Below are 24,960 nucleotides of genomic sequence, written 5' to 3'. Positions count from 1 at the left end.
TTATAAATCAAACAGTTTTACACCTTTTAGAGCTCTGTGTGGCTGCATCTAATTAACACTTGTTCAAACATATGAGTGTTTCAGCACAAAACGTCTGGTAGCTTATGCATAACTGTTATTAAGGAAACTTACTTTTCTAAGAAAAAAAAAAAATTAACAGGAATTTGAATTACATGTTGAGGTGAATAGCAGGAAACATCAACAAGCTCTTCAGCTGTGCTGGAATCACTTGATTAACAAATTGATGATATTCAGCATAATTTTTCATTGGCACTATTAAAATAAATACAACCCCAATTCCAATGAAGTTGCGATGTTGTGTAAAATGGAAATAAAAACAGAATACAATGATTTGCAAATCCTCTTCAACCTATATTTAAAGCGCCTTGGGGCAACTGTTTGTTGTGATTTGGCACTATATAAATAAAATTGATTGAATTGATTGATTGATATATTCAATTGAATACACCACAAAGACAAGATATTTAATGTTCAAACTGATAAACTTTGTTTTTGTGCAAATATTTCCTCATTTTGAAATGGATGCCTGCAACACATCACCAATCCCCATACAAAGTTTGGCGTTGATTGCTTAATTACTGTGGCAGTTCAATCCGAATGCAAACGGTGCCACATACGTACATACAGTAGTGTTCAGAATAATAGTAGTGCTATGTGACTAAAAAGATTAATCCAGGTTTTGAGTATATTTCTTATTGTTACATGGGAAACAAGGTACCAGTAGATTCAGTAGATTCTCACAAATCCAACAAGAACAAGCATTCATGATATGCACACTCTTCAGGCTATGAAATTGGGCTATTAGTTAAAAAAAAAACTAGGAAAGGGGGTGTTCACAATAATAGTAGCATCTGCTGTTGACGCTACAAACTCAAAACTATTATGTTCAAACTGCTTTTTTAGCAATCCTGTGAATCACTAAACGAGTATTTAGTTGTATAACCACAGTTTTTCATGATTTCTTCACATCTGTGAGGCATTAATTTTGTTGGTTTGGAACCAAGATTTTGCTTGTTTACTAGTGTGCTTGGGGTCATTGTCTTGTTGAAACACCCATTTCAAGGGCATGTCCTCTTCAGCATAAGGCAACATGACCTCTTCAAGTATTTTGACATATCTAAACTGATCCATGATACCTGGTATGTGATATATAGGCCCAACACCATAGTAGGAGAAACATGCCCATATCATGATGCTTGTACCACCATGCTTCACTGTCTTCACTGTGAACTGTGGCTTGAATTCAGAGTTTGGGGGTCGTCTCACAAACTGTCTGCGGCCTTGGACCCAAAAAGAACAATTTTACTCTCATCAGTCCACAAAATATTCCTCCATTTCTCTTTAGGCCAGTTGATGTGTTCTTTGGCAAATTGTAACCTCTTCTGCACGTCTTTTATTTAACAGAGGGACTTTGCGGGGGATTCTTGCAAATAAATTAGCTTCACACAGGCGTCTTCTAACTGTCACAGCACTTACAGGTAACTCCAGACTGTCTTTGATCAACCTGGAGCTGATCAATGGGTGAGCCTTTGTCATTCTGGTTATTTTTCTATCCATTTTGATGGTTGTTTTCCATTTTCTTCCACACGTCTCTGGTTTTTTTGTCCATTTTAAAGCTTTGGAGATCATTGTAGATGAACAGCCTATAATTTTTTGCACCTGCGTATAAGTTTTCCCCTCTCCAATGAACTTTTTAATCAAACTACGCTGTTCTTCTGAACAATGTCTTGAATGTCCCATTTTCCCATGTGCTGGCTTCATCCTTAAATAGGGGACACCTGATTCACACCTGATTGTTCCACAAAATTGACGAACTCACTGACTGAATGCCACACTACTATTATTGTGAACACCCCCTTTTCTACTTTTTTTTTTTACTAATAGCCCAATTTCATAGCCTCAACAGTGCGCATATCATGAATGCTTGGTCTTGTTGGATTTGTGAGAATCTACTGAATCTACTGGTACCTTGTTTCCCATGTAACAATAAGAAATATACTCAAAACCTGGATTAATGTTTTTAGTCACATAGCACTACAGTGGTCCCTCGTTTATCGCGGGAGTTACGTTCTAAAAATAACCCGCGATAAGCGAAATCCGCGAAGTAGTCAGCGCTATTTTTTGCAATTATTATAGATGTTTTAAATCAAATCAAATCAATTTTATTTATATAGCGCCAAATCACAACAGTTGCCCCAAGGCGCTTTATATTGCAAGGCAAAAGCCATACAATAATTACAGAAAAACCCCAACGGTCAAAACGACCCCCTGTGAGCAAGGCAGTGAGAGCCATCGCGGTGCCGCGACCGGCCCGCCTGATAAGGACGCAGAACACAATGCGCCATTAAAAAAAAAGGATGCAAAATTGCTCTAAAAAAATTCGCGAAACTGCGAGGCCGCAAAAGGTGAACCGCGTTATAGCGAGGGACCACTATACTATTATTCTGAACACTACTGTACATACCTACAACGTCCCAACTTCATTGGAATTGGGGTTGTAAATAAAATTCTGGCTTGTTGCTGATATTTACAAAACTATCCTGGACAGAATAATGAGTGGATCAAAGTAGGACTAATTTACATTTAACAATTTTGAAGCATTATAGGTGCTGCAGTTAATTAATTAATCGAAATGAGTGCATTATTTTGACAACCATACCGATAACATGTTGTAGACGACATCGTTGGCACTGTTTAAATGTGAGATTTTTTTCTCAATTTCCAAACATTTTCAATACCAGATGGAAAAATCTTTGACAGATTGATGCTGAAAAGCTGCAGCCATTGTGCACTTTTCTGGCGTGTGAAACACAAAAGGCAGCAAAGCACAGCAGCAGAGGTACGTGAGAGCACATGGAGTACTTTTAGTGTTTCAGCAGGAGCAGCGTTAGTGTTAGCAGACACAGCGTGCACAGACTGAAGCAGAGCAGGTCACCTGTGAGGGAGACAGCAGCAGGGAAGCGGAACACAGCCTGCTGTCCCTGCTGTGGCTGCGGGCTGGTGGCCAGGGCCGGACCGTGCTGCCCCTGGAGGGCCAGGGAGTGCTGCGGCAGCTGGCTCAGAGGAATGGCGGGGGTGCCGGGGGGCAGAGGTGTGCCTGCTGGAGGGGCACAGAGGAGGAAAACACATGCATGTGAAAGCACTTACATATGTGTAAAAGAAAAAACACAAAGCGTGTGCAAACAGCTCAGTGCAGCAGGTTTGAACCCTGGCTTCATCTGTCTGTGTGTAAAAGTACTCTTGAGCAAAGCAGTGAATCCCAAATCGCTCCCGGCATGCAGCTCACCCCTGTGCATGCAAAAGCTCCTGGAACTAATGCAGGTTCACTGTAAGTGTCTCTGCTGACACCTGGTGGCTGAATGCAATACAGGCGACAGATGAACTGTGAGAAGATGGGCAGGGTCAGCACACCCTGACATGGCACGTTTTTATAACAGGATGTCAGGTCTACAAGGACAACAGGTGTGGGTGGCCCTAAAACCCAAACCCTGAACCTTCCTGCTGTCAAGTACCACCAGTCTAGAGCAGAAATACAAAACCAGAATCATCAAATGAATCAAACACGCAGCCGGAGGTGACAAAACTTTATTTAAACATTTAGTTTAAATTGTTCCTTAAATATACAATTGACACAGAGCAGACGGCAATCAACATGTTTCTGCTCTTTGGAAGTTCCAAACGGTGAAAATGATCCACACAAACAGGATGAGCTGAAAATGATTTTGAACTGAGTAAAAGTCTGTTTACACGGGCATTCACTTGCCAATATATTAGGTACACAAAGATAAAGGTGATTTTATAACACTGGTGCAACAAACCCTCTTTATTGGGGGAACAAAATGTTGACTTTTTATTGAATGCATTTGAGAAAGGTACTGATTTATTTTGAGGTTGTAACCAACACCTCTACACTTCTGCAACCATGGTGGCTGCTGGGAAAATGACAAATTCATGGAACATAAACAAATGTGTGATGTAGGATGATGGCAACAACAAGTAGAAACCAGGCAGACTTTAGCAGTTCCTCTGTGACGGATGTGTTTTTGTTTCAGGTAGAGCTAAAAGTTGGGAGTCCTTGTTTATGGAGCTTTTCCCCCAAACATACCACTGAATACAAGAGCTGAGGAGATGACTCGGGTTGGAGTACAGCAACACCCCAAACTTACCGACATGTCGTTGGACAAGCACACTAACTTATTTATTTATGACATTTGTGTGTCACAACTGGGATACCAGTGAACATGCTCAGTCACAGAACATTTTTCTCGCCAGTACCCGTGAACAAGAGACTGAAATGAGCCTGAAATATTAAACATTTTAAAACCAAAACATTACTTTTCACTACAGAAACATACCGCTTAGTTGCTTGTCATATTTTTGGGACTATAAGTCACACTGGTGAATTACTTGCACCTGCCCAAAAAATTGTGATAAAGAGGTTTGAAAAAAGTCACATGCACCAGTCTATAAGTCGCATTTACTTTTGAAATGTGGTGCTACAGCTTCAGGTAACAAGAAACAAAATTAATTTATTCTGAAAATTATTATTTAGAAGACCAACACTTCATTAGTGATCAGAAGCAAACAAGCAAGTTAATGTTAATGTATGAGGCACAAAACCTGAGCAAGCTACTTCTCGTCACGACTGAACTGACAGATCATAGGTGAGGTAAACATGCAATGTAAAATGTTTGGAAATTACTTTGCAAAACACTTTTAAAAGATAACAGACTCAGCTTAGCCTAGCTGGCTGTTCTTGTTGTCACCGACTGTCCAAACAAAGGTTGTGCCAGGTAGAATAAATGTTATATTTCCATTTTATTCCACAGTGTGGTCTTTCAGTTTGAGAGCATTAAATTCACTAGTACTCTAAAACAAAGAATGTATTTTCCTCTCAATCAGAGGTGCTCCTACTTCTTCTTGTTTTACAGCAGTCAGAATCCAGCTGAAAGGTGCATTATTGCCACTTTCTGCTCCTCAGTTTGAAATCACAATACAGTGGTTCCTCGTTTATCGCGTGAGTTACGTTCTAAAAATAACCCGCAATAGGCGAAATCCGTGAAGTAGTCAGCGTTATTTTTTACAATTATTATAGATGTTTTAAGGCTGTAAAACCCCTCACCCCCTCACTATACACTTTTCTCAAACAGGCATTAACATTTTCTCACTTTTCTCTCCTGTGTAAACACTCTTTTTCTTCTGTGCGAGAAGATTATAAACAGACACACTTAGTAGAAAAATAAGTCCAGTATTATAGAATGAAACCAAAGATCAAAACCAGTTTTCAGGCCCAAACATTTGTTTGAGAAATAAAAATAGAACGTTTTCCTATAAATAATTATGATGGCTTTTAGAACTAACAAATTTAATTTTAACGATCAACCTACGAGGTTGGACACATAAGAAATTATTAATAGTGACTCACCAGTATTTCACAGTTCCTCTGACCGTGTCTCTTTGTCGTGGCGCCGCTCCGCTGTCGCGTCTTTTTCCACTGAGTGACACCTCGGTGCAAGTGTCTTTTTCCGAGTGAAGAACAGTTATGGGTAGTTGTTGGCGCTCTTTTTTCTTTTGGGCAAGAAGATTATAAACAGACACACAGAACACAATGCGTGTGCTCTCCCTTCGCGGTTATGCTGACCGGTGCCGCGACCGGCCTGCTTGATGAGGACGCAGAACACAATGCGCTGTATAAAAAAACCATGCAAAATTCGACCAAAAAAATCAGCAACACTGCGAGGCCGCGAAAGGTGAACCGCATTATAGCGAGGGACCACTGTACCTCATCAGCATACAGGAGCAGCCTGTCATGCATGCAGATGCTGCCATCTTGTGGCCAAAGATGATTAATGTAGTATTTCTTCATATACAAGTCACTTCAGAATAAAAAGTCACAGAGAAAAAAACCGTACAGCAAACCATATTATTCTACATATTTGTAATAAAATGTTCAGTCCTTCACAACAATTAGCAGCCATTGCTAACAGGGCCGTGGTAGCATAGGTCTGAGTCTGACACTCCTGTCGCATCTCGACGACTTAGTCAGCATATGCTGACCAGATTAAATACGCTGACATATATCTAAAAAGTTATGGGTAAGTTTTGTATAAGCTGGTATACATCGTAATGTGGCGAGTATGTCAAAAAAATTTGGGCATGCACAATATTTTAGACATATGTCAGCTTATGTCTTATACTCCATAAGTTGTAGGTAAGTTATGCGATTGTTGACACATGTTTCTTGTTAGTTACTCATAAATCAAAATACGTCCATTGATTGGCTCAACAACAGAAAGCTGCAGTCCTCATGTGAACAGTTCAGACTGTTACAAATATTAAAATATTTACTCACACTCCAAGTATGTATACTTGTTCATTTCAGTGGGATTCATCATCACAGCTTGATGAAAATTTATCCACATAAAGTGTCCTGATTTTAGAAAACGACATCTGAAAATACATTAGTTCCTTGTAGTGGCTGAAGAAATTTAGCACTTTAAAAGAAGTCCGCCTGTGTTTTGCTTCTCAGCCTGAAACAGAAAACATTGGCATTTGTGCCACAACAAGACAATTAACTTATTACCAGAGACCATCAAATATGCCCATTGGGTATTGCGAAGGCTTTGTCTGTCTGTCTGTATCCAGTCCTATTACTGCCAGAGTCTTCAAATTCACAGGGAGCATTATTAGGACACAGACCTTGGGCAAGTTCAAAAAGCCCCTTTTTTTGGGGGTGGGGGGGGTGGGGTGACAGCCAATCGGAGTAGAGCAGCACTGTGATGTCACTGGCTGGTCTCTCTGGCGCTCCATAACTGGTTCATTTATGTGTAAATTATAACATATAACATAACATATATTATGTAAAATGTAGCGAGAAATAAACACTTCTAAAACTGAAAATGTTTTTTTGAGCCTGATAACACCTGAGTGATTTACAAGAACTTTTATGGACGTTAGCGTGGTGATGTCACTGGCTGGTCTAGCTAGCTGCTAATCATGCCTTGTTTGTGTGTAAATATAACCTCTGTCATATATTATGTAAAAGCTAGTGAGAAATAAACATTTCTAAAACTGAAAACACTTTTTGTAATCTGATAACGCATCTGAAGTGATTTACAAGACATCTCGCGCGGATGTCAGCATGCACCCTAACTTCCGCTAACTCAAAGCCAACTTCCGCTCTTGTTAAAAGCTCAGGTATGCACGCACGCATGCCCTCCTGCAGACGGTGTTAAAACATAAATAAAATATTGTTGAACTTCCGGTATGGCGGCATGCTAGGGTGGACGTGTGTTTCTCTCCTCCGCAAAACCTCACAAAAATCCCTCTACAAAACACTTTTTCTGTTACTAAAAGGTGAACAACAACATTGCTGAGAACACCACAATGTCGTCTACATTAGGTAAACAGGGCAAAGGATGTGGTAAATCCTCCCAGCCTAAAACTGATTTTGGCTCAGCTAAACAAACGGGAGAAGCTAAAGCTACTGCAATGGCAGAGAAAAATGCTGAAAACGCAGAAGATGAAGATACCCAAAATGCGCTGATTCTTGAAGTAATGAGAGACTTAAAAACTGACTTTTCTAGCAGATTTGATGGAGTGCTGGCTACAATTGAAGGAATGAGGGAAGAGGTCGGCGAGTGTATGGAACGAGTTAAGAATGCAGAGATTCGCATCTGTAGTACTGATGACATTATTGCTGAACTGCAGACAAAGAACAAACACAACAAAAACAAAAACAAGAAGATGGAGGACAAAGTCGTGGACCTGGAGGCCAGATCTAGAAGATCTAATTCAAGTTTGGTTAATCTGCCAGAGAAAGCGGAGAGTGAAGACGCCTGCGCTTTCCTTGAAACTTGGATCCCGGAGGCTCTGGGAGTTGCTTTATCAGGCTCTAAGCTAACCTTGGAGAGAACCCACCGTGTTGGTCCGAGAAGCTACCCAAATGCTCCCCCCAGAACAATGATTGTGAAATTTCTGAGCAACATGGACAAGACAATGGTGTTGAAAGCTATCAAAGCCAAAAAGCGAATATTCTACGAGGACAGACCGGTGAACTTCTAACCTCACCTGACATTTTGCATTTATAAATACTGCCAGTCAAGCTGCTTTTCACCATCTGTAATGGTCTAACCATAGGCAGATAAAAGCTTTGCACAAAAAGAACAAACCTAGAGGAGAAACTTTCAAACCACTACAACCAGCAACTGGCTGAGCCATGGTTATGACCTCAAGTGTGACCTTTCAATGACATCCAAGGACAAAGATGATGTCACCAACAGAAAAGTGGCATGACTTGTTATTTGTGTTTAGTACCAATCACTGGCATATTTTTCAGAAATTCCTTACAACAGTTTTTTGAAATGTCCCCTATTCATCAGCACCGAGCACAGATGTTGACTTTGACCTGTGACCTCAACTTCCAACAGATTTTTCACAAACTCAGATCACTTTGTCCTTGTCATTTCACCAGGTTTGGGCCAAATCACTGGAAAACTGAGTTATCTATTCACACAAAGACAGACAGACAGACACATGGCTGGGAGCAACCCCCCCCGGTGCTCCTGCTGTGTGACAGTAGACTGTAAATATGCAATGCAAATTGGCTCTAAATTTGACTTAAATGCTGCACTGTCAACAGTCAATTTGCCAAAGTGTGTTTCAAACAAATGGCCCACGTTTTATTTTGGGTTCCTCGCTCACATGTGGTGCTCAGCTCTGCAGACATTTGCTGCATGAGGGAGGGCGGCCTGTTCAATCTGTCAGCTGGGGAGGGTGTGATGTTCCACCTGGCACTGACGCCATGTGCCAGACAGGTGGTGAGTGGGGGGGGGGGGGGGGGGGGGGGGGGGGATGGAAAGACAGTGAGGAGGAGTGACTGAAGGTCACAGGAAGAGTTGGACAGCAGGTGGGAGTAGGAGAAAAAGCAGAGAGGTTACTGTCTGTCTGCCCTCCAGCTGTCAGTCAAACTGCACACAGGACCTGTAAGTGAGCATCATCTTCAACTCAGACATGACAAATCCAACAAGGAACACAAGAAGAACCTGGGGACCTGAGACAACACAGGGTTTTCTATATGAAATGTGCTCCAGTAAGGAGAGTCAGAATTTACAGGTACTATTTTATACCCAGTGTAATGCAACAAGAGTATCAATGCTACTTTCCAACTGATGCAGTTGCCATTTCCATGCTCAGCTGTTGTGTGGGCTGCTGAAGAGGAGGTACTGCTGGCCCACTACCACCAGAGGGCGCCCTGCTTGGAGTGCGGGTTCCAAGCACAAGAGGGCGCCAGACCCAGAGGAGGTGACAGCTGTCACTCATTACTCCAGCTGTCACTCATCTACACCACCATATAAGCCGGACTGCAACTCCACCTCCCGCCGAGAAATCGACTACCAGTACTAAGGTAATTTCTCTGCTGACTGACACATTGTGTAACCAACTGAACTTCTGTTGCAGCCGTTTTCCTGAAGTGTTTCCTTGTCTGGAGGATTGGCGTTTTGGTGTGACAGTGACGGCTTCACCTCGCACCCCGTCCCAGACAAGTGGTTGATCAGGAGCTGCACGAGTGTGTGTGATTTGGAGGTGGAGGTGCTCCCTCCTAACGGTGTCTGGACTGTTAATTACTGAGTGTGCGGACTCACACTCACACATTATCTTTCTGTTTTCTGCCAGCAGTACCAGGGTCGACAGCCGAAGACAGAGGCCACCTGGGGACTCGGGACTTGGCGGCTCCGGTGTTCTTCAGGCCGTTGGTGGTGGAGGCCGTGTGGGACGCGGCTTCTCTCTCGTCGGGCGTCTTCTATCTTCGAGCCTGCCCACACGTCACCTGGTGTTTATTGACTGTGAACATTAAGACACGTTTCGTTGTGTAATATCACAACATTAAATTGTTACCTTTTGGCTTACTCATTGTCCGTTCATTTGCGCCCCCTGTTGTGGGTCCGTGCTACGACACCTTCCCAACACTCAGCACCCGCATAAGAATTGCAGTTGCACTCACTTGAGCGTCCATGGGCATGTAGGTCTTACAATGAGATGTGGTCAGGTGCAGTGTTGCTGCATCGTTATATTGAGCCAGCATCAAATTGTACCACTAATCACCTCGTCTAAAGACCTAGTGCAGGGTATTTCTAGAATTTGTATTTGTATTCAGATACACCTCAAGTGGATTCATAACACCACCATATACCTTTTACACACAATGAAGGTAAACTAAGAATTAAACAAGTAAAATTAAACCTTAATGGAAAATATAAAGCTTCACCTTGCAGCTTCACTGCATCACCTCAGGGAGCTTTGTTGGCTGCTCTAACAAGTTTCAAAACTGCACTTTAATGCTTTTATCCTTTCTTCTGCCAGAACACTTCTCACTCCTGCCCCCTTTCTAAAGAGAAGAGCACCAGATTCCAGCACATTTTGTATCTTAAGCCCCTTTCCTGGTTGCGTCGTGCGTCGTTATGACGATGCCACATGGAAGCAACCTAGTGCTGAGACGATGCAGCTCAGTGCCACAACAGCGCAAGGGGCGCAAACAAAAAATAAACATGTTTAATTTTTTTTTCGTCCTCTGCTCAACGCAGAATTAAGTGGTTTCAGCGCAAGTCAGAGCAACCTGACAGTACTCAGCATGATGAAGCCCCACACTCACAAGACAACGTTACCCGACACCAATTTATGATTCCTGCCGTGTTCCATTGTTCCTGAAGTGTAAATCACGCAGGATCGTTTTTATACCGTGTACTCAATGCAGTAAAAACTACACGCTTAAAAAAAGACCACAGGAAAAAAAAATGCTGATTGCAGCTGCTGCTCCTCTCTGTGTGGAGCTGTCTGGTGAAGAGAGGCACTGTGAACCAGCTGCAGCTTCTTCTCTCACAAATGTGTTTAAATAAAATCCTTAAAAGTCCTGCTCACAGACTGATTGCCAGAGACATCCAGTAAAAAGTCCGGACAATCTCCAGGCCACTCACAGATGGTTTGTTCACGCACGCACATGTGAACAATTAAAAGAAAAAAAAAGTCTGCAGACAGTTAGTTCCTTTCTCTCCTCAAACTCTCTCATCACAGTTAAAAAAAAAAAAGGACAAAAAAGGACATAAGTCCTGCTCACAGACTGATTGCCAGAGACAGGACATGTTCACATCAAGTATAACTCCAGACATCTCCACAGTTGCTCACGGACAGTTCGTACACGCACGCATGGGCATCTCGCTGTCAAAGGAGGAAAGATAAACTATAACAGAACTCAGAGCGCAGACCTGCAGCTCAGCACAACAACAAGTAGAAGAGAAGTCAGAGTGCACAGTCTGTCTGCAGCCAAACTGTGCACTCTGACTTCTCTGTGCAGAGAACCTGCAGGCTGCGTTCTCACCTCCTCTCTGCCCCCTGCTGCACACACCTGACGCAACAGGAAGCAAATAGGAGCAGCCCCGGTGTGAAAGGGGCTTTAAAGGGAATGATGGATGACAACGACATTGATTTAATGTTATTGGGGGGGGGGGGGTAAATTGGAGCACATGTAGTTTTATCAAACATATTTGCAACAGCAACACATATACAACTTCTGATTGGGATCATTCATTCATTTTAATTAATCTCCTCACAAGGTCATGACCTCAGGACAGACCCAAATCCTAGTTAAAGACTGATCTATGTCAGGTCCGTGTGCAAAGTGACAGAATGGCTGATCCTAAATCAGAGCCTGCTGGACAGGCCTGGTACCTGGTGCTTTTTTTGGTGAAACTCAGCAGCGTAGCGTGCTGCTGACTGGCTGTGAAGGATGTGTGAAATGAACAGCTTGGTGAGAGATGGATCCTCCCTCGATGATGATGCCCCGTTTCCATGTTGGTCAGGTCAGCAGACACACCAACACCCTTCAACTCGTTTACATTTTGAAGAATCAGTAATGATAAATTACATTTTTAGAAACTGACCAAAAGACATTCTCAAAGCCTGCTTAGCAGAGAAACAATAACTGACTGACTTGTACAGATAATACAATAAACCCTTATCAGTATTGTCACTGAAGTATCAGTATAAACCCTTACAGTATTGGTATTGTCTTTTTCCTGATTCTCTCCCTCAGCCCCAACCAGTCCCAGCAGAAGACTGCCCCTCCCTGAGCCTGGTTCTGCTGGAGGTTTCTTCCTGTTAAAAGGGAGTTTTTCCTTCCCACTGTCGCCAAGTGCTTGCTCACAGGGGGTCATTTTGACTGTTGGGGTTTTTCTGTAATTATTGTATGGCTTTGCCTTACAATATAAAGCGCCTTGGGGCAACTGTTTGTTGTGATTTGGCGCTAGATAAATAAAATTGATTTGATTTGATCAGGACTTCTCCCATCTAAATTGAACATGTTATTTGCTAAAATGCTATTCGCTGTTTCGCAGTTGTGAATCTCGCGCCATCTCATGGTCTGTGACTCACGTGAGAGGTCAGTTTCAGCAGAGTTCCGGTTCACTGCACAATGTAAAATCTTGTGAAGTATGACAAACATTAAGACAAACACTGGGGCACAGCAGAAGTCCATCCCAGGTGCTGCACCTTCTCTAGATAACTTTCAACTTGGGAGAATGTGCCATCATCATAATCGCCCGGGAACTTGCTAAATCAATGCCATCCACATCCTCGCTAGCCATTATTTGCATGTGCTGAGACGCCGGAACTCTGCTGGCGCCACAGTGCATTCTGGGAACAGCAAAAGACCAAGGGGGGTTATAAGAATCAAAGTACCAAATTTTACCTAATTAAACTAATACAGACTAATACAGTACTTCATAATCCTTTTTACACTGATAATGCATTTCCCTTTCATCTTATTTTTTGCTTTCGGTCGCCACAGAAGATCTGGTAGAGAGCCGCATTAGTACTTACCACAAGTTTTATGCCAGATGCCCTTCCTGATGCAACTCTAGTTCTATGTTGAGAAACGTGCCCAGCTCCTGGTGTTCCTAAGTGGCCTTCCAGCTAGCATCCCTGGGACAGTGGTATTTTGATGTACTTTATCTTTTATCATTATCAATTCAGTATAACACGTTAACATTGTGGCAAAAAAAGTCTAGTTTTGGAAGCTTTGGTTCTTAACACTTGGGCACTTTCTATGGTCTAGGCTCCAGTACTGCATTTTAGTTGGGGGGGATAGGTTGGTCAGTCAGAAAAATTGGGTCAAAAAAGTTACCACTGTAAGCTCTCCTGTCAGATATTTCAGATCTGTTCATATTGACTAATGTGCTTATTGAGGCTTTTCAGGTTTCAAATCCCGCAAAACCTCGGAGAGGTTGCCGCACTGCGAGATCTCAGTAACATTGAGAACTGCATTGATACCCTCTGATCACGCTTCGCTTTAACCGCTGCACACAGACAACACAATTAACATTGCAACATAAAACTATTTTTATATTGTTCCTAAAACTCTCATGAATATATTCTCTGGGTTCATAGACGTTATTGCGTTTGTTTTATGTAAACATGCGAGAATCACAGTCTGTCTCTCCGTTATTTTCAATGGGAGCTGCTGTGAGCTTCGCTCGCTTCCTGATCATGTCGTTCTGAGGGAAAGTGAAGTTTGCGCTTTAACATTTTGATTATTGTTCAAAACACTGTTTGTCTTCTTTGTTCCAGACTAATATATATAATATGTCTGAAATTCGGTTTGCGCTTATTAAATTCCACGCAGATTAAACGTAGCAGACACAGATTTTTTTGTTCTAATTGTTTTAGCAAGTTTTCAGGGTATCATGCAGCAGTCTCTTATTAATGTGATGAAAAGCATAAAAAAATGACATTTTTGTAGTATAATATTCATTTACAATTGTCATCGTGTGGATTCTCTATGTTGTTTTGACTGCAGCGACTCTCTGGCATGCAAGGGTTTATGGGATACGTGAAAACCCCGAATTCTTCAAGTGTATGGCAACACATTAGTGCCAAAAAAACACTTGTGCGATAAAACATGTATTCAGGCGTACTCTGTTATTTCACACATGTAGATATGAACCGCAAGTGTGCAAATTATCGCTGCATGTGCGGTGCACTCAGAGGAAAATGCTCCCCAAGCAAGGAAAAAAGTGCTGCAAGCGAGGAGGAATATGTGACCAGCGCGCCAAATAACCACTCAAAAATCAAGGTTTATTTCTGCTCATGCGAGGTGGATTTCTGTTCTCTCATTCAAAACCTTTGGCACAATGAGGTAGGGAACCAGGATTGGTATTGGCTCTGCTGTAATTGGTTGTTTCTGAAGAGCAAGATTTGATTGACAGCCCTCCTTTCAGAAAGCCCAGGAAAGTGAACTCCCAGTGCCGGAAGAACAAGATGTCACCACTTCGTTGTTATTCAACACAAATGCCAGAATTCAGCCAAGGGTTTTTGCCCAGATGCCACTGACTTCTTCATTTCAGCAGTTGGGTAGCAACTGTTACAACATATAACTGTGGTTTGATCCAAATCTGTGCTTTTAAAAGCAGAACATCTCATCCAACTTACATCTACAGTGTGACGCCACCAATTCAGAATATCGCAGTATTCATTTTTACCCCGGGAGTATCGCTGATGGCACAATATAGTACAACCCAGAGTGGGTGCCAATACTTTTTTCTGGATAAAACACAAAGTTTCCATGAGAGGTTGTACAGACTGATAGAAAACATAATGGCCGGAGGCTTTAGGTGAATCTTCATGACTTTCTGGTGTTTTTGTCATCGGTAAACAAAATGTCTAGTGTGAAACTGTGTTCACTGGATATCTTTTTTTCTTCTTCTTCTTCAATCTTCTGATCAGTTATCAATGGTGGATGTCAACCTCTGTAAAATGAAGATCTGAAAGAGGAGGACATTCTGGTCTGGTCAAAATTAATAAATCATGCTCTCAAACAGAAAAACGACACTCTTAAATAAAGATAGGACATAACGTTCATACTACACAGCACTCAACTTGTTTGCACATTGTGGGATAGCCAGAACTGCAACACTGAAGAACAGCTAGGCTAAGGTAAGGTAAGGATATCCGTATAATTGTTCTAAACAAGTATAGTTTAAAAAAAAGTGTATAGACATTTTTGTAAGGTAAATGTGAACATATTTAGCTCTGCATTGACATTTTCTTCTATTCAGTCATGACAAAAAGCATTTTACTCTCAAGTGCTCTGTGCCTCATACAATTACATTCACCCATTAGCTTGTGCCTAAAGCAGTGTCTACATTACAAATAAATGAGGTACCAATTAAATTCATTTTGCTTGAAATTTCAAGAAGCAGAAGCACCACATTTCAAAAATAAATGCAATGTATAGCTCAATGCAAATTGTATGCTTTTTCCCCCTCTTCATGACATATTATTGGACAAATTCAATAAATACTCCATTACAACATATCGTCCGGAAAATATGGAATGCAACGGTACCGCTTTTATTCACCAATCAAAACGCTACTGGTTGCACAAACATATGTTTCCCATGTTTGACTAGTTTGTGTGCATATGCAAAATGTCTACATTGTGCACAACTGCCTAGGAAAAAGAGAGACTTGAAATAGAAAGTAACACCCTGCATGATAGACATCATTACTGGGTGTTTGTGTGGAAAATAAAACTGAGCACACAATAGATTTTGTTAGCTCTGAGAAAAGCCTGCATGCGAGTCAACACCTTGATTTTCTATTGTCCACATGCTCAGGGAGGAAAAACAAAATCTTCTGGCTACTCTTATTTGGGGGTTTCAACATTTAGGCTGCTCCTGTTTTGGATGTGTGTGTTTCTATTTGCTTACCTGTGCCAGTGTCACAAATGATCAGAGCACAAAGTAAAGAGAAGTGTAACAGAAACACGCCGGGTCTTATGACCCACATACCTGGCATAAAAGTAAAGCCGCCTGGCAACTGCATGACCCCTGTGGAGGCACCAGCGGATTTGAGAACGGTACCATTTGCACTGATGTTGCTGCTGGCTGAGACAGGCGTCAGGTAGTTGGTGATGGGAAACGAGGCCCCGCCGCTCACCTGCATGGCAGTGGAGGTCGTGGGCACTGTGGACTGTGTGCTGCTGGTCGAGCCGGGCAGGCTCGCCACTGTGAATGCCGGCTTCACCGTGTCCTAAAGGAGGAGCACCAAACAGTGAAAGAATTAGGACTGAATTCTGGTATTTCAAACGGGCTCCACAGCACCATACCAAAACCAAAACACAAAATCCATCAAAAGAGAGACACAAGAAACAAAAGTCATCAGGTGATGACGTATCCCCCCGGTGCCCACAAATCAGTAACAGAAAGTGTCACCCAAGAACACCTTTATGCTACATATGAATGAAATTGCTCAAGTGATTCTTGAGATATCATGCTACAAGGGTGGCAAGGACAATATCATGAAAAGCTTGCTGTGACCTTGAAATTAAGACCAAGGTCACCGTAATCGACTTGTGTTGGGGAATCACCCAAGTACACCTTTATGTTAAATATGAATGAAATCATTCACCTGGTTCTTCAGATGTCATGCTAACAAGGGTGTAAATGACAATATCTTGAATATTTCGCTGTGACCTTGAAATGGAACCAAAGGTCACTGTAATTGACTGGTGTCAGGAGATTACACAAGTACACCCTTATGCTAAATATGAATGAAATTGGTCAACTGGCTCTTGAGATATTGTGCTAAAAAGCAAAGACGGGCGGACAGACAGACAGACGGACGGACGGACAGGCGGATGGACAGATAAGGGCGATTGCTGTATCAGCCTGTATTTCATACTGGGGGATAAAAAAAGCCAGCAGCAATAATGTAGTTTTACTCTGAGCAGATGATGATGATAAACTGAGGCCAGAGCAAACACTTGTGCCACGTACCTGCAGTATTTTCAGGGATGGATGGCTAATAGAAACCAGAATGTCTTAACAGACTCTGTGCATGCGCGTGCATGCACGCACACACAAATCAGACTGTGGCTCTTCTCCAGCTGCAGCATTCAGAGCTAAAACACCAAGAAGTGCACTTAACACCTGACTGAGCACGTAGACCATTTGATCCGAGGACACACTGCATGAAGGTTATGTTTTCTTGACATGTTCAAATGTTGTAATTTGTGTTCCACCTCACCTACGTCACCACATTCCAGACATCAACCACTCAACCACCATAACTACAACATTATTCGGTTACCTGCTCAACCCACTGAACAGACTGGTTGTTGATGCTGATTTCACTTTGGACTTTTTTTCCGCACTAACTCCTGACACTGAATACACTAAATTAATTTTCAACAATAACCGATGTTGACATATAATGAAAATCGTTTTGCTGTGGCCACGAGCACACAACAAGCTTTCCTTTAAACATTGTTGCGTTGCGCAGCATTCTAAAACAGTGATGGTGGATGCGACCGATGAACAGATTACTGTCACTGGAAACAGACCCGATTTCAGAAAGTAGTCTAATCTTTTAGTCTACTAAACTTACTTTGCCGACTAAGATTAGCCATCTAACGTTAGTCGACGATTTTCACGGGCAGAGTCCCAGTGATGTGGAAAACATGTCATCTTGTAGCAGTGCCCAAAATGGGGCATCCAGCGGAGATAAAAGACTACAGGCCAGTGGCATTAACGTCACACGTTATGAAATCACTGGAAAGACTTCTCCTCCGTTACATAATGCCACAGGTAACACAGGAATTAGATCCCCTTTCTTTAATATTTATTTCATTCATTTAAAAGAAAAACAGAAAAGCAAAAACAAAGCACCACAATACCAGAATGAAAAGGAGCAGAAAGAAGAACAAGTCTTATGATTTCTGCCCCTTTTAACAATACAATCTTTCAATATCCAGCATCATAGTCAACATTATTTAACAGATTGCATTTCTTTAACTTGTCACATACCACTGATCCATTTCATAATTATGACCATTAATTAATAAATTACATCTCTGACAGGTTACATTTAAACTTAAGACACTCCAAACATTATTAAGTTTACCTTTCTTTTTTTACTTTCTTGCAGCCCACTGACTTATTTCATAGTTTCATACTTACTTAATACATCTAATTTAATACATTTTTTAAATAATTTAAGTGACCTTAATTCTTTAATTTCTTTATTAAGATTGTTCTTAAGATTGTTCTTGTTATTAAGATTTGACACCATTTACTGCAATACTCCTTTCCTTTACTTTGGTTCTAAATCTTGGTTTTTTAAAGACTTCTATTCCTTTCAATTTATAACTACTTAGTCTTTTTTCAAACATATTTTGAATGTTTGTTGGTAAAGTATTTTTATTAACTTGGTACATTGTTTGTAATATTTTCAAATCGACTAAATCATGAAATTTAAGTACCCTATACTTAACAATGGATTAGATGGATCTCTAAAACCACTGTTACTAATCACTTTTAAAGCTCTTTTCTGCAAAATAAAGATTGTATATAGGTTGTATATGTTGATCCCCAGATTTCTACACAATAAGTTAAATATGGGACAATTAATGAATTGTACAATGTTAATAAACCATAACTATTTAATGAATATTTAACTTTATGCAAAACAGCAATGGCTTTCGCTATTTTTCCTTTTATGTAATTTATGTGTGACTTCCATGTAAGATCTTCATCAATCATGACTCCTAAAAATTTTGTTTCTTTTACCCTTTCTTTTACCCCTTCATTCATAATTGTCATTTCTTCAACAATTGTACACATCAGATCTGTTTTTGTATACAGAGCAATACCACTGCCTTTTTTATATCTTCTGTTTACAAAATACAGCTCATATCTCTCCATCTGAACTTCATCCATGAGATCATCTTTAAGCCAAGAGTCAGTGATTGCAACAATACTAAATCTATTTTTAAACTGATTTAAATAATCTTTTATTTGTGACATTTTACAATACAAGCTTCAGCTGTTTATATGTATGAGTGACAGGGTATCTTCTGCAATTTTTTCACTATTCAGCTGTTCTACTGTATAATACTCACAACCAATCGTTTTTAAGTCAAATATACTTTCATCAATATTAGTGTCTATGTCATATATTTTATCATCTGTTTCCATGTTTGATCTGATTTTTTGTTGGTCCAATTACCAACAGACGTCATATTTGATTGTCTATTCAGGTCTGTATTTCGTAAGGTCCTCCATGTTTTTGATTTGTATACCGTTTGTTCCTTCTTTTACTCTAATCCACACCCTACAATTCCAGACCCATGTAGCAAGAATATGTTTCTGTTTTCTTAGTAGTCTTGCTTCCCTAGCAATATCTGCATTTTTTTTTGTTAGATGCTCATTTATATAGACACTCGTTCCTTTCAAATTCTTTTCCTGTCTTAATTTTCTGCTTGTAAATCGTATAACAATGTTAGATAGTTTATTTTTTCTATCTTTAGTTGGAATAGTATAACAGTCTGATATTGTGTCTTGATGGATGACAACACCTTTTTGATATAAAAAGTTTGTAACTTGTTGTTCCAATGATTGTCGTTCTTCAGGTGGTGCATCCTCCCCACTAGCTCCACCAGAATCCACCACCCTTGCATATGTCCGATGTTTTGTTTCTCGTCCAGATATTATAACATCATCTTTTCTAGTGAATTGTTCAAGTTCATCTACACGTTGCTCAAGTTTCTTAATGATCTTGTCCTTCTCTTTAACCAGATTTTGGAGTTCTTTAATCTCCACCATCAGTTTGTCTAAATTAGACATGTCTTTTGATATACGGTTTAATGAGGTCTTTATCGCCTCTATATCTTCCTCGAGTTTATCTGTTTTCCTGGGTGGTGTCATGCCGACTATCGTGGCTCAGTATGGCCACTATTGATTACAAAAACAATTCTCACCAGTAGCCTCCACCACCACAGGTCCGGTAGCCGCACACCAACCCTCCCCGTTGCCAACCTTGTTCACAGCCGTCCCCAGCCACGGTCGTAGCTACCGCTAGCCACGGATGTAGCCGTAGGCAGCCTCAGATGTAATCGCCTCCAGCCTCAGATGTCGCCGCCGCCGCCAGCCCCGGATGTAGCCGACGCTAGCCGCGGATGTAGCCGCTGCTAGCCTTGGATGTAGCCAATGCCGCGGGCCTGAATATATCGCCCTCACCGATGCCGCGGGCCTGGATGAACCGCCTCCACTGATGCCGCGGGCCTGGATAAACCACCTCCGCCAATGCCACAGTGCCCTTCAGTTTGCATACCAGGAACACATGGGAGTGGAGGATGCTGTACTCTATCTGTTGCACCAGGTACATGCCTATTTGAAGAAATCTGGTTCCTATGTGAGGATTACGTTTTTTTGACTTTTCCATTTGTTTAATACAATACAGCCCCCCCCACACTGCGAGAGAATCTTGAAAGTATGGGTGTGGCCCCCTCCTTAACTTCTTGGATTATGGACCATCTCACATCAAGACCACAGTTTGTTAGGTTGAGGGCTGGTGTTTCAGAGTCAATGGAGAGTAGCACGGGGGCCCCACGGGGGACTGTTTTGGATCGTTCCTTTTCACATTATACACATCTGACTTCACGAGTCTTGCCACATCCAGAAGTATTCAGATGATACAGCTGTGCTGGCATGTGTGCAAAGTGGACAGGAGGCGGAATACAGGGACCTTGGTGAAACCTTCAGTGATTGGAGAGTTTAGAACAGCTTCCTCCTGAACACCACCAAGACTAAGGAGATGGTGGTTGATTTTAGGAGATCAAAGTCGCCCTGTCAGCCTGTTTGCAGGTGGAGATTACTGAGGTTGTCCAGAACAACAGATATTTGGGTGTAGTTGTGGACAATAAACTGAATTGGTCTGAACAGTATAAGAAGGGGCAGAGCTGCATATCTTCAGCTCAATACATTAAAAACCAAAGATATGGTCATTGATTTTAGGAAGCATGCTAGCACAACTGACAACACAATAATCAATGGTCACCCAGTTGAAATTGTGCAAACTTATAAATACCTTGGGACTAGTAAGACCCTTTGGCTGCTCCCTTGTTTGCACTCGGGGTTGCCACAGCAAATCCAAGGTGGATCTGCATGTTGAATTGGCACAAGTTTTATGCCGGATGCCCTTCCTGACACAACTCCACGTTACATGGAGAAATGTGGCAGGGGTGGGATTTGTCGCTGAAGTTTGAGGTAAACTGAGGCGGTGGGCAGGAAGGTTCACCAGCGCTTGTTCTGCCTCAGGAAACTGTCCTACGTCCACATCAGCCAAACCATGTTAACGCTATTTTATCGTGTTTTTATTGAATCTGTTTTATCTTTTTCTTTGGTGGCATGGTTTGGCAGTCTGACACTGAAGGACAGGAACAGACTGGGTCAGATTATTAAATGGTCCAGTCGGCTGATTGGTGAGTCGCAGCTGAGTTTAGAGTCCCTGTACACCAAACAATTACAGCGGATATCCAGCTGCATCACAACTGATGACTCCCACCCTCTGGCTAATGAATTCCAGCTCCTACCTTCTGGCTGTAGGTTCAAAGTCCCAAGGTGTAGGACAAAACGCTACAGGAGTAGTTTTGTTCCAGCGGCAATTGTGCATTTGAATAAATCTTAGCAGGGTTTGCACATATTTATATTTATATATTCATCTATTGATTTATTTATTTGCCTTTTGCACATCAATTTTTGTGCTGGCCATCTTTTAGTAGTTTTTCTTGGTGCTTGTTTTAGTGGTTTAGTAAGCTTGTAAGTGCCTGGTTGTGTCTGTGTTATACTTTTGTTTTGCATATCTTCAGTGTTTTCATTGTTATTGTTGTGCCTGATTAACATGGACGCCCTTTTCTGTTTGCTGCAAGTCAAATCTACGTACGGGTACAAATAAAGTTACCTGAACCTGAAGATCCCTAGCAAAGAATCTTAGCCTAAGAGTGATCCAGGAAGTGTCTGAGAGCAACTTCAAGCAAGGGATTTGTGAGGACGTAGGGTTGACCCCATTGCTAGGTATGACGCAGTCTTCTAAGAGCTTTGATTGGTTGACACAAAAAGAGAAAGAGAAAAAATACAAATGCGCTCCTAGTTAGTAAACTGTGCGTGGCTGCCCGCAAGTGTGCAAAGAAAATTTTTAGATGTTCAAAATTTCTGGCATGTATTAATTTCATGCCGTTTCATGTGAACTAGTCATGAATACTGTATAACCTATTCAAAAATACTGTGTCATTGCGTGCATGGCATCTGAATGAGTTTATGATGAGATGCTACATCTACAATAAACATAGCTTTACACATACATTATCTGATGCATAAGAAGGAATGAAAATGCAACCATTTTACAGATCGATTATAATATATATTATAAATAATTACCTTCGAGATAAGAATCCAAATGCATTCTCCATCACACGACAAGCATGAGGCAACTCTAGCTGTAGATAATTTCTCTGATTCTGGGAGCGATGAGAGATGGTTTCATCAGCCAAGTTCTAAGAGCAAATGCGTCATCGGCTACAAAATTATTATTTTATATCAATTAGTGGCGTCAAGCAAGAAAGTAGAGCACCAAGCGGGACAAAGCGGGGATCAAATTCGTGCAAGTGTCAAGCCTTAAGATTTTTCTCAGAATGATGCCACTAAGAGCTACTTTTAACCTAAGGCTGATCCTTGGTACCACTGGAATTACTGGCTTCTTGGATGAGTATTATCACTTGCATTGCAAGTAAAAGACAGGTGACATTTTGCCCATGCAGCATGATTATGTAGTAGGGGTGTAACAACAAACTGTGAAAAAAAACCCCCACAATATCTTACATGTACTAAACAGTGGGCTATATACAATAATAATAATAATAATAAAAACATTGTCATGATCATCTCTTTGGTTTAATGACATTTTGCAAAAAGTAATGCAAAAACATTTGACTAGAATGTGGAAAGCAATGATCCTCCAGTCAACTGTGGAGCATTTCAAGTTTTTTATTCCATACCTGCATGCAGAAAATTGAAAGGAATGTACCTTAGCTGTGAACTGTGAGTGAGGTGTACCTTTGCACCCTTATTCTGTAGGCACACTCTAGGTGCCTGACTGTTGAGGACCACAGCAACTGGAAAAAGGCCCAGGGGATGCCCATGTATCACCAGACTGTGACAGATGGCCACTTTTGGGAGGCGGGGATGGACCCTATGTTTGGCTTGGCAGCTGCGATCCAGGACCCAGGGCAGTTCCCGTAGAATGTAGTGATCTGTGGTACCAGCATATGGCCCCAGACCTGACCACTTTGTTTGTAGACAACTTAAAGATAAAACAAGAGCAACACAAAGCATGGCTTGTATGTTAAGCTGGGGTATGGTTTTATAGTAGAGGTGATAAGCGGTGCACTGACCATTTTCAAAAGGATTTCATATGGGATCACATATGATGTCTGTTTTCAAAAGGAACCTTCATCTAGTGCTCCCCAGTATGTCACCAAGAAACGGTTTCAATCAGACAAGGTGTTCTGTAGTTATTGTGCAGAAACCAAATGTTTACAGAGATGCAGACGGGGTGAAAACATACCCACCAACATCACTGCATCACGGTCCGTTACGCTGTTCTAATAAAGATCACACTGCAGTTGGGCCGTTACATTGTTATTGAGGGTGTGTAATGGGAAAATAATCATTTCTCTATGTTGATTGTGGCGCCACTGGTTCTGATGTAGAAGCAGCGCATCCACAATTTATTCATCAGCCTGTATCAAAGCCATTTCTGCCTTTTCTGCTGATTAAAGTCTCTAAACGGGACTCTTTTTCTGCAAGAATAGTCCACTTAGACTGCTTTTATGTGTTCGTCATTAACGTGCCTTTTTTGTGGGGCAGCCAATGACATAGATTTCTGCCGTGGACTGGAACATTAATATCTCCTGCTTCTCTGGTTCCTAAACTAAAGTTAATGTCCCTCATGAAAATAATGATGATAATATCCTCCGCTCTGTGTCCGTGTGTGTTGTGGGATTTGCTGCGGCTCTCTAGCAAGTAAAAGGTGGAAAGACGGATAATTCTGCAATCAATAACTTCAAAGCAAATCACCGTTTTAAATCAAATGATACCTCTTTCCAACTGTAACGAAACAGACAAACTGTCAGGTAGGACAGCAGCCCGGCACCAGGAGTGGCTGGACCCACAATACAGACTACCAGACTAGGCTTATGGCCCAGTAACACAGCATACGATGATTCTTGAACGAAGGGAAAAAAGTTAAAAAAAGGCACAATTCGTTGACGAAAAGAGCATTTATCACTGAATAGTCTGTGAATCAAGAGTGCAAAAGGGACGAAAGCAGAACTAAACAAAACTGAAGCTAACGATCATGACGCTTTAACAAAACACGCCTGGAGCCACAGCTGGAGCAGTGTGTGTCTGCATCTCTGAGTTCCAGGACTCGGAGCTGGGACGGAGCTCATAGCAACTGAGTCCTGGAGAAACTGCAAACAGAAGCTGTGGAGATCTGTGTGCACGTCAGTGGACCACCTGCTCTGGTTCCTCGTCCAGAACAAAAGAGGGATCATCTCCATCATCAGAATCCTCACTGTCTGACGACACGCTGCGCGCTCCCTCTTGCTCCAATTAAAAAAAAAAAAAAAAAAAAAAAAAAACTGGTGTGCCGTGGTCACTGCTGTATCACTGTATTGCGTTACTAAGCCATATATATATATATATATATATATATATATATATATATGAATGAATGAATGAATGAATGAAAACTGTTTATTTCGAACATTTGATACAACAACAATTACAAGATAGATCAGTAAAGACAACAACAAAAAAGTTCCTACTGTGTACCCAACATATCCGAAAAGGGGTAGGGTGAAGCATCAGCTTATTTATCCCTACCCCTTCTTCCCCACAACCAGTAATACCCTTTGCCACATATACACATAGATTCCTACACACCTAAACCGATATCAATATATATATATATATATATATATATATATATATATATATATATATATACACATCAACATACATACACATATATACACATATACACACAT

General features: G+C 41.3%; 1 protein-coding gene across 4 annotated transcripts in view; it reads right to left on the bottom strand.

Annotated features, from left to right (window-relative positions):
• srfa (serum response factor a) overlaps positions 1 to 24,960 on the bottom strand; it is a 161,922-nt gene that overhangs the window by 23,029 nt on the left and 113,933 nt on the right. For 2 of the 4 annotated variants that reach the window (XM_034184333.1, XM_034184331.1), the window contains exons 3-4: positions 15,863 to 16,103; positions 2,957 to 3,121 (exon numbers count right to left, since the gene is read on the bottom strand). In XM_034184333.1, coding sequence (XP_034040224.1) covers positions 2,957 to 3,121; positions 15,863 to 16,103 — 406 coding nt within the window. The remainder of the gene's footprint in view (positions 1 to 2,956; positions 3,122 to 15,862; positions 16,104 to 24,960) is intronic. The other 2 variants (XM_034184332.1, XM_034184334.1) reach the window with 2 other exon arrangements.

Source organism: Thalassophryne amazonica, chromosome 13, assembly GCF_902500255.1.
Source record: "Thalassophryne amazonica chromosome 13, fThaAma1.1, whole genome shotgun sequence".
In the NCBI taxonomy this organism is placed as follows: Eukaryota; Metazoa; Chordata; class Actinopteri; order Batrachoidiformes; family Batrachoididae; genus Thalassophryne; species Thalassophryne amazonica.
The sequence above is the reverse complement of the archived record's forward strand: the minus strand, read 5'-3'. Positions and strand labels throughout refer to the sequence as shown.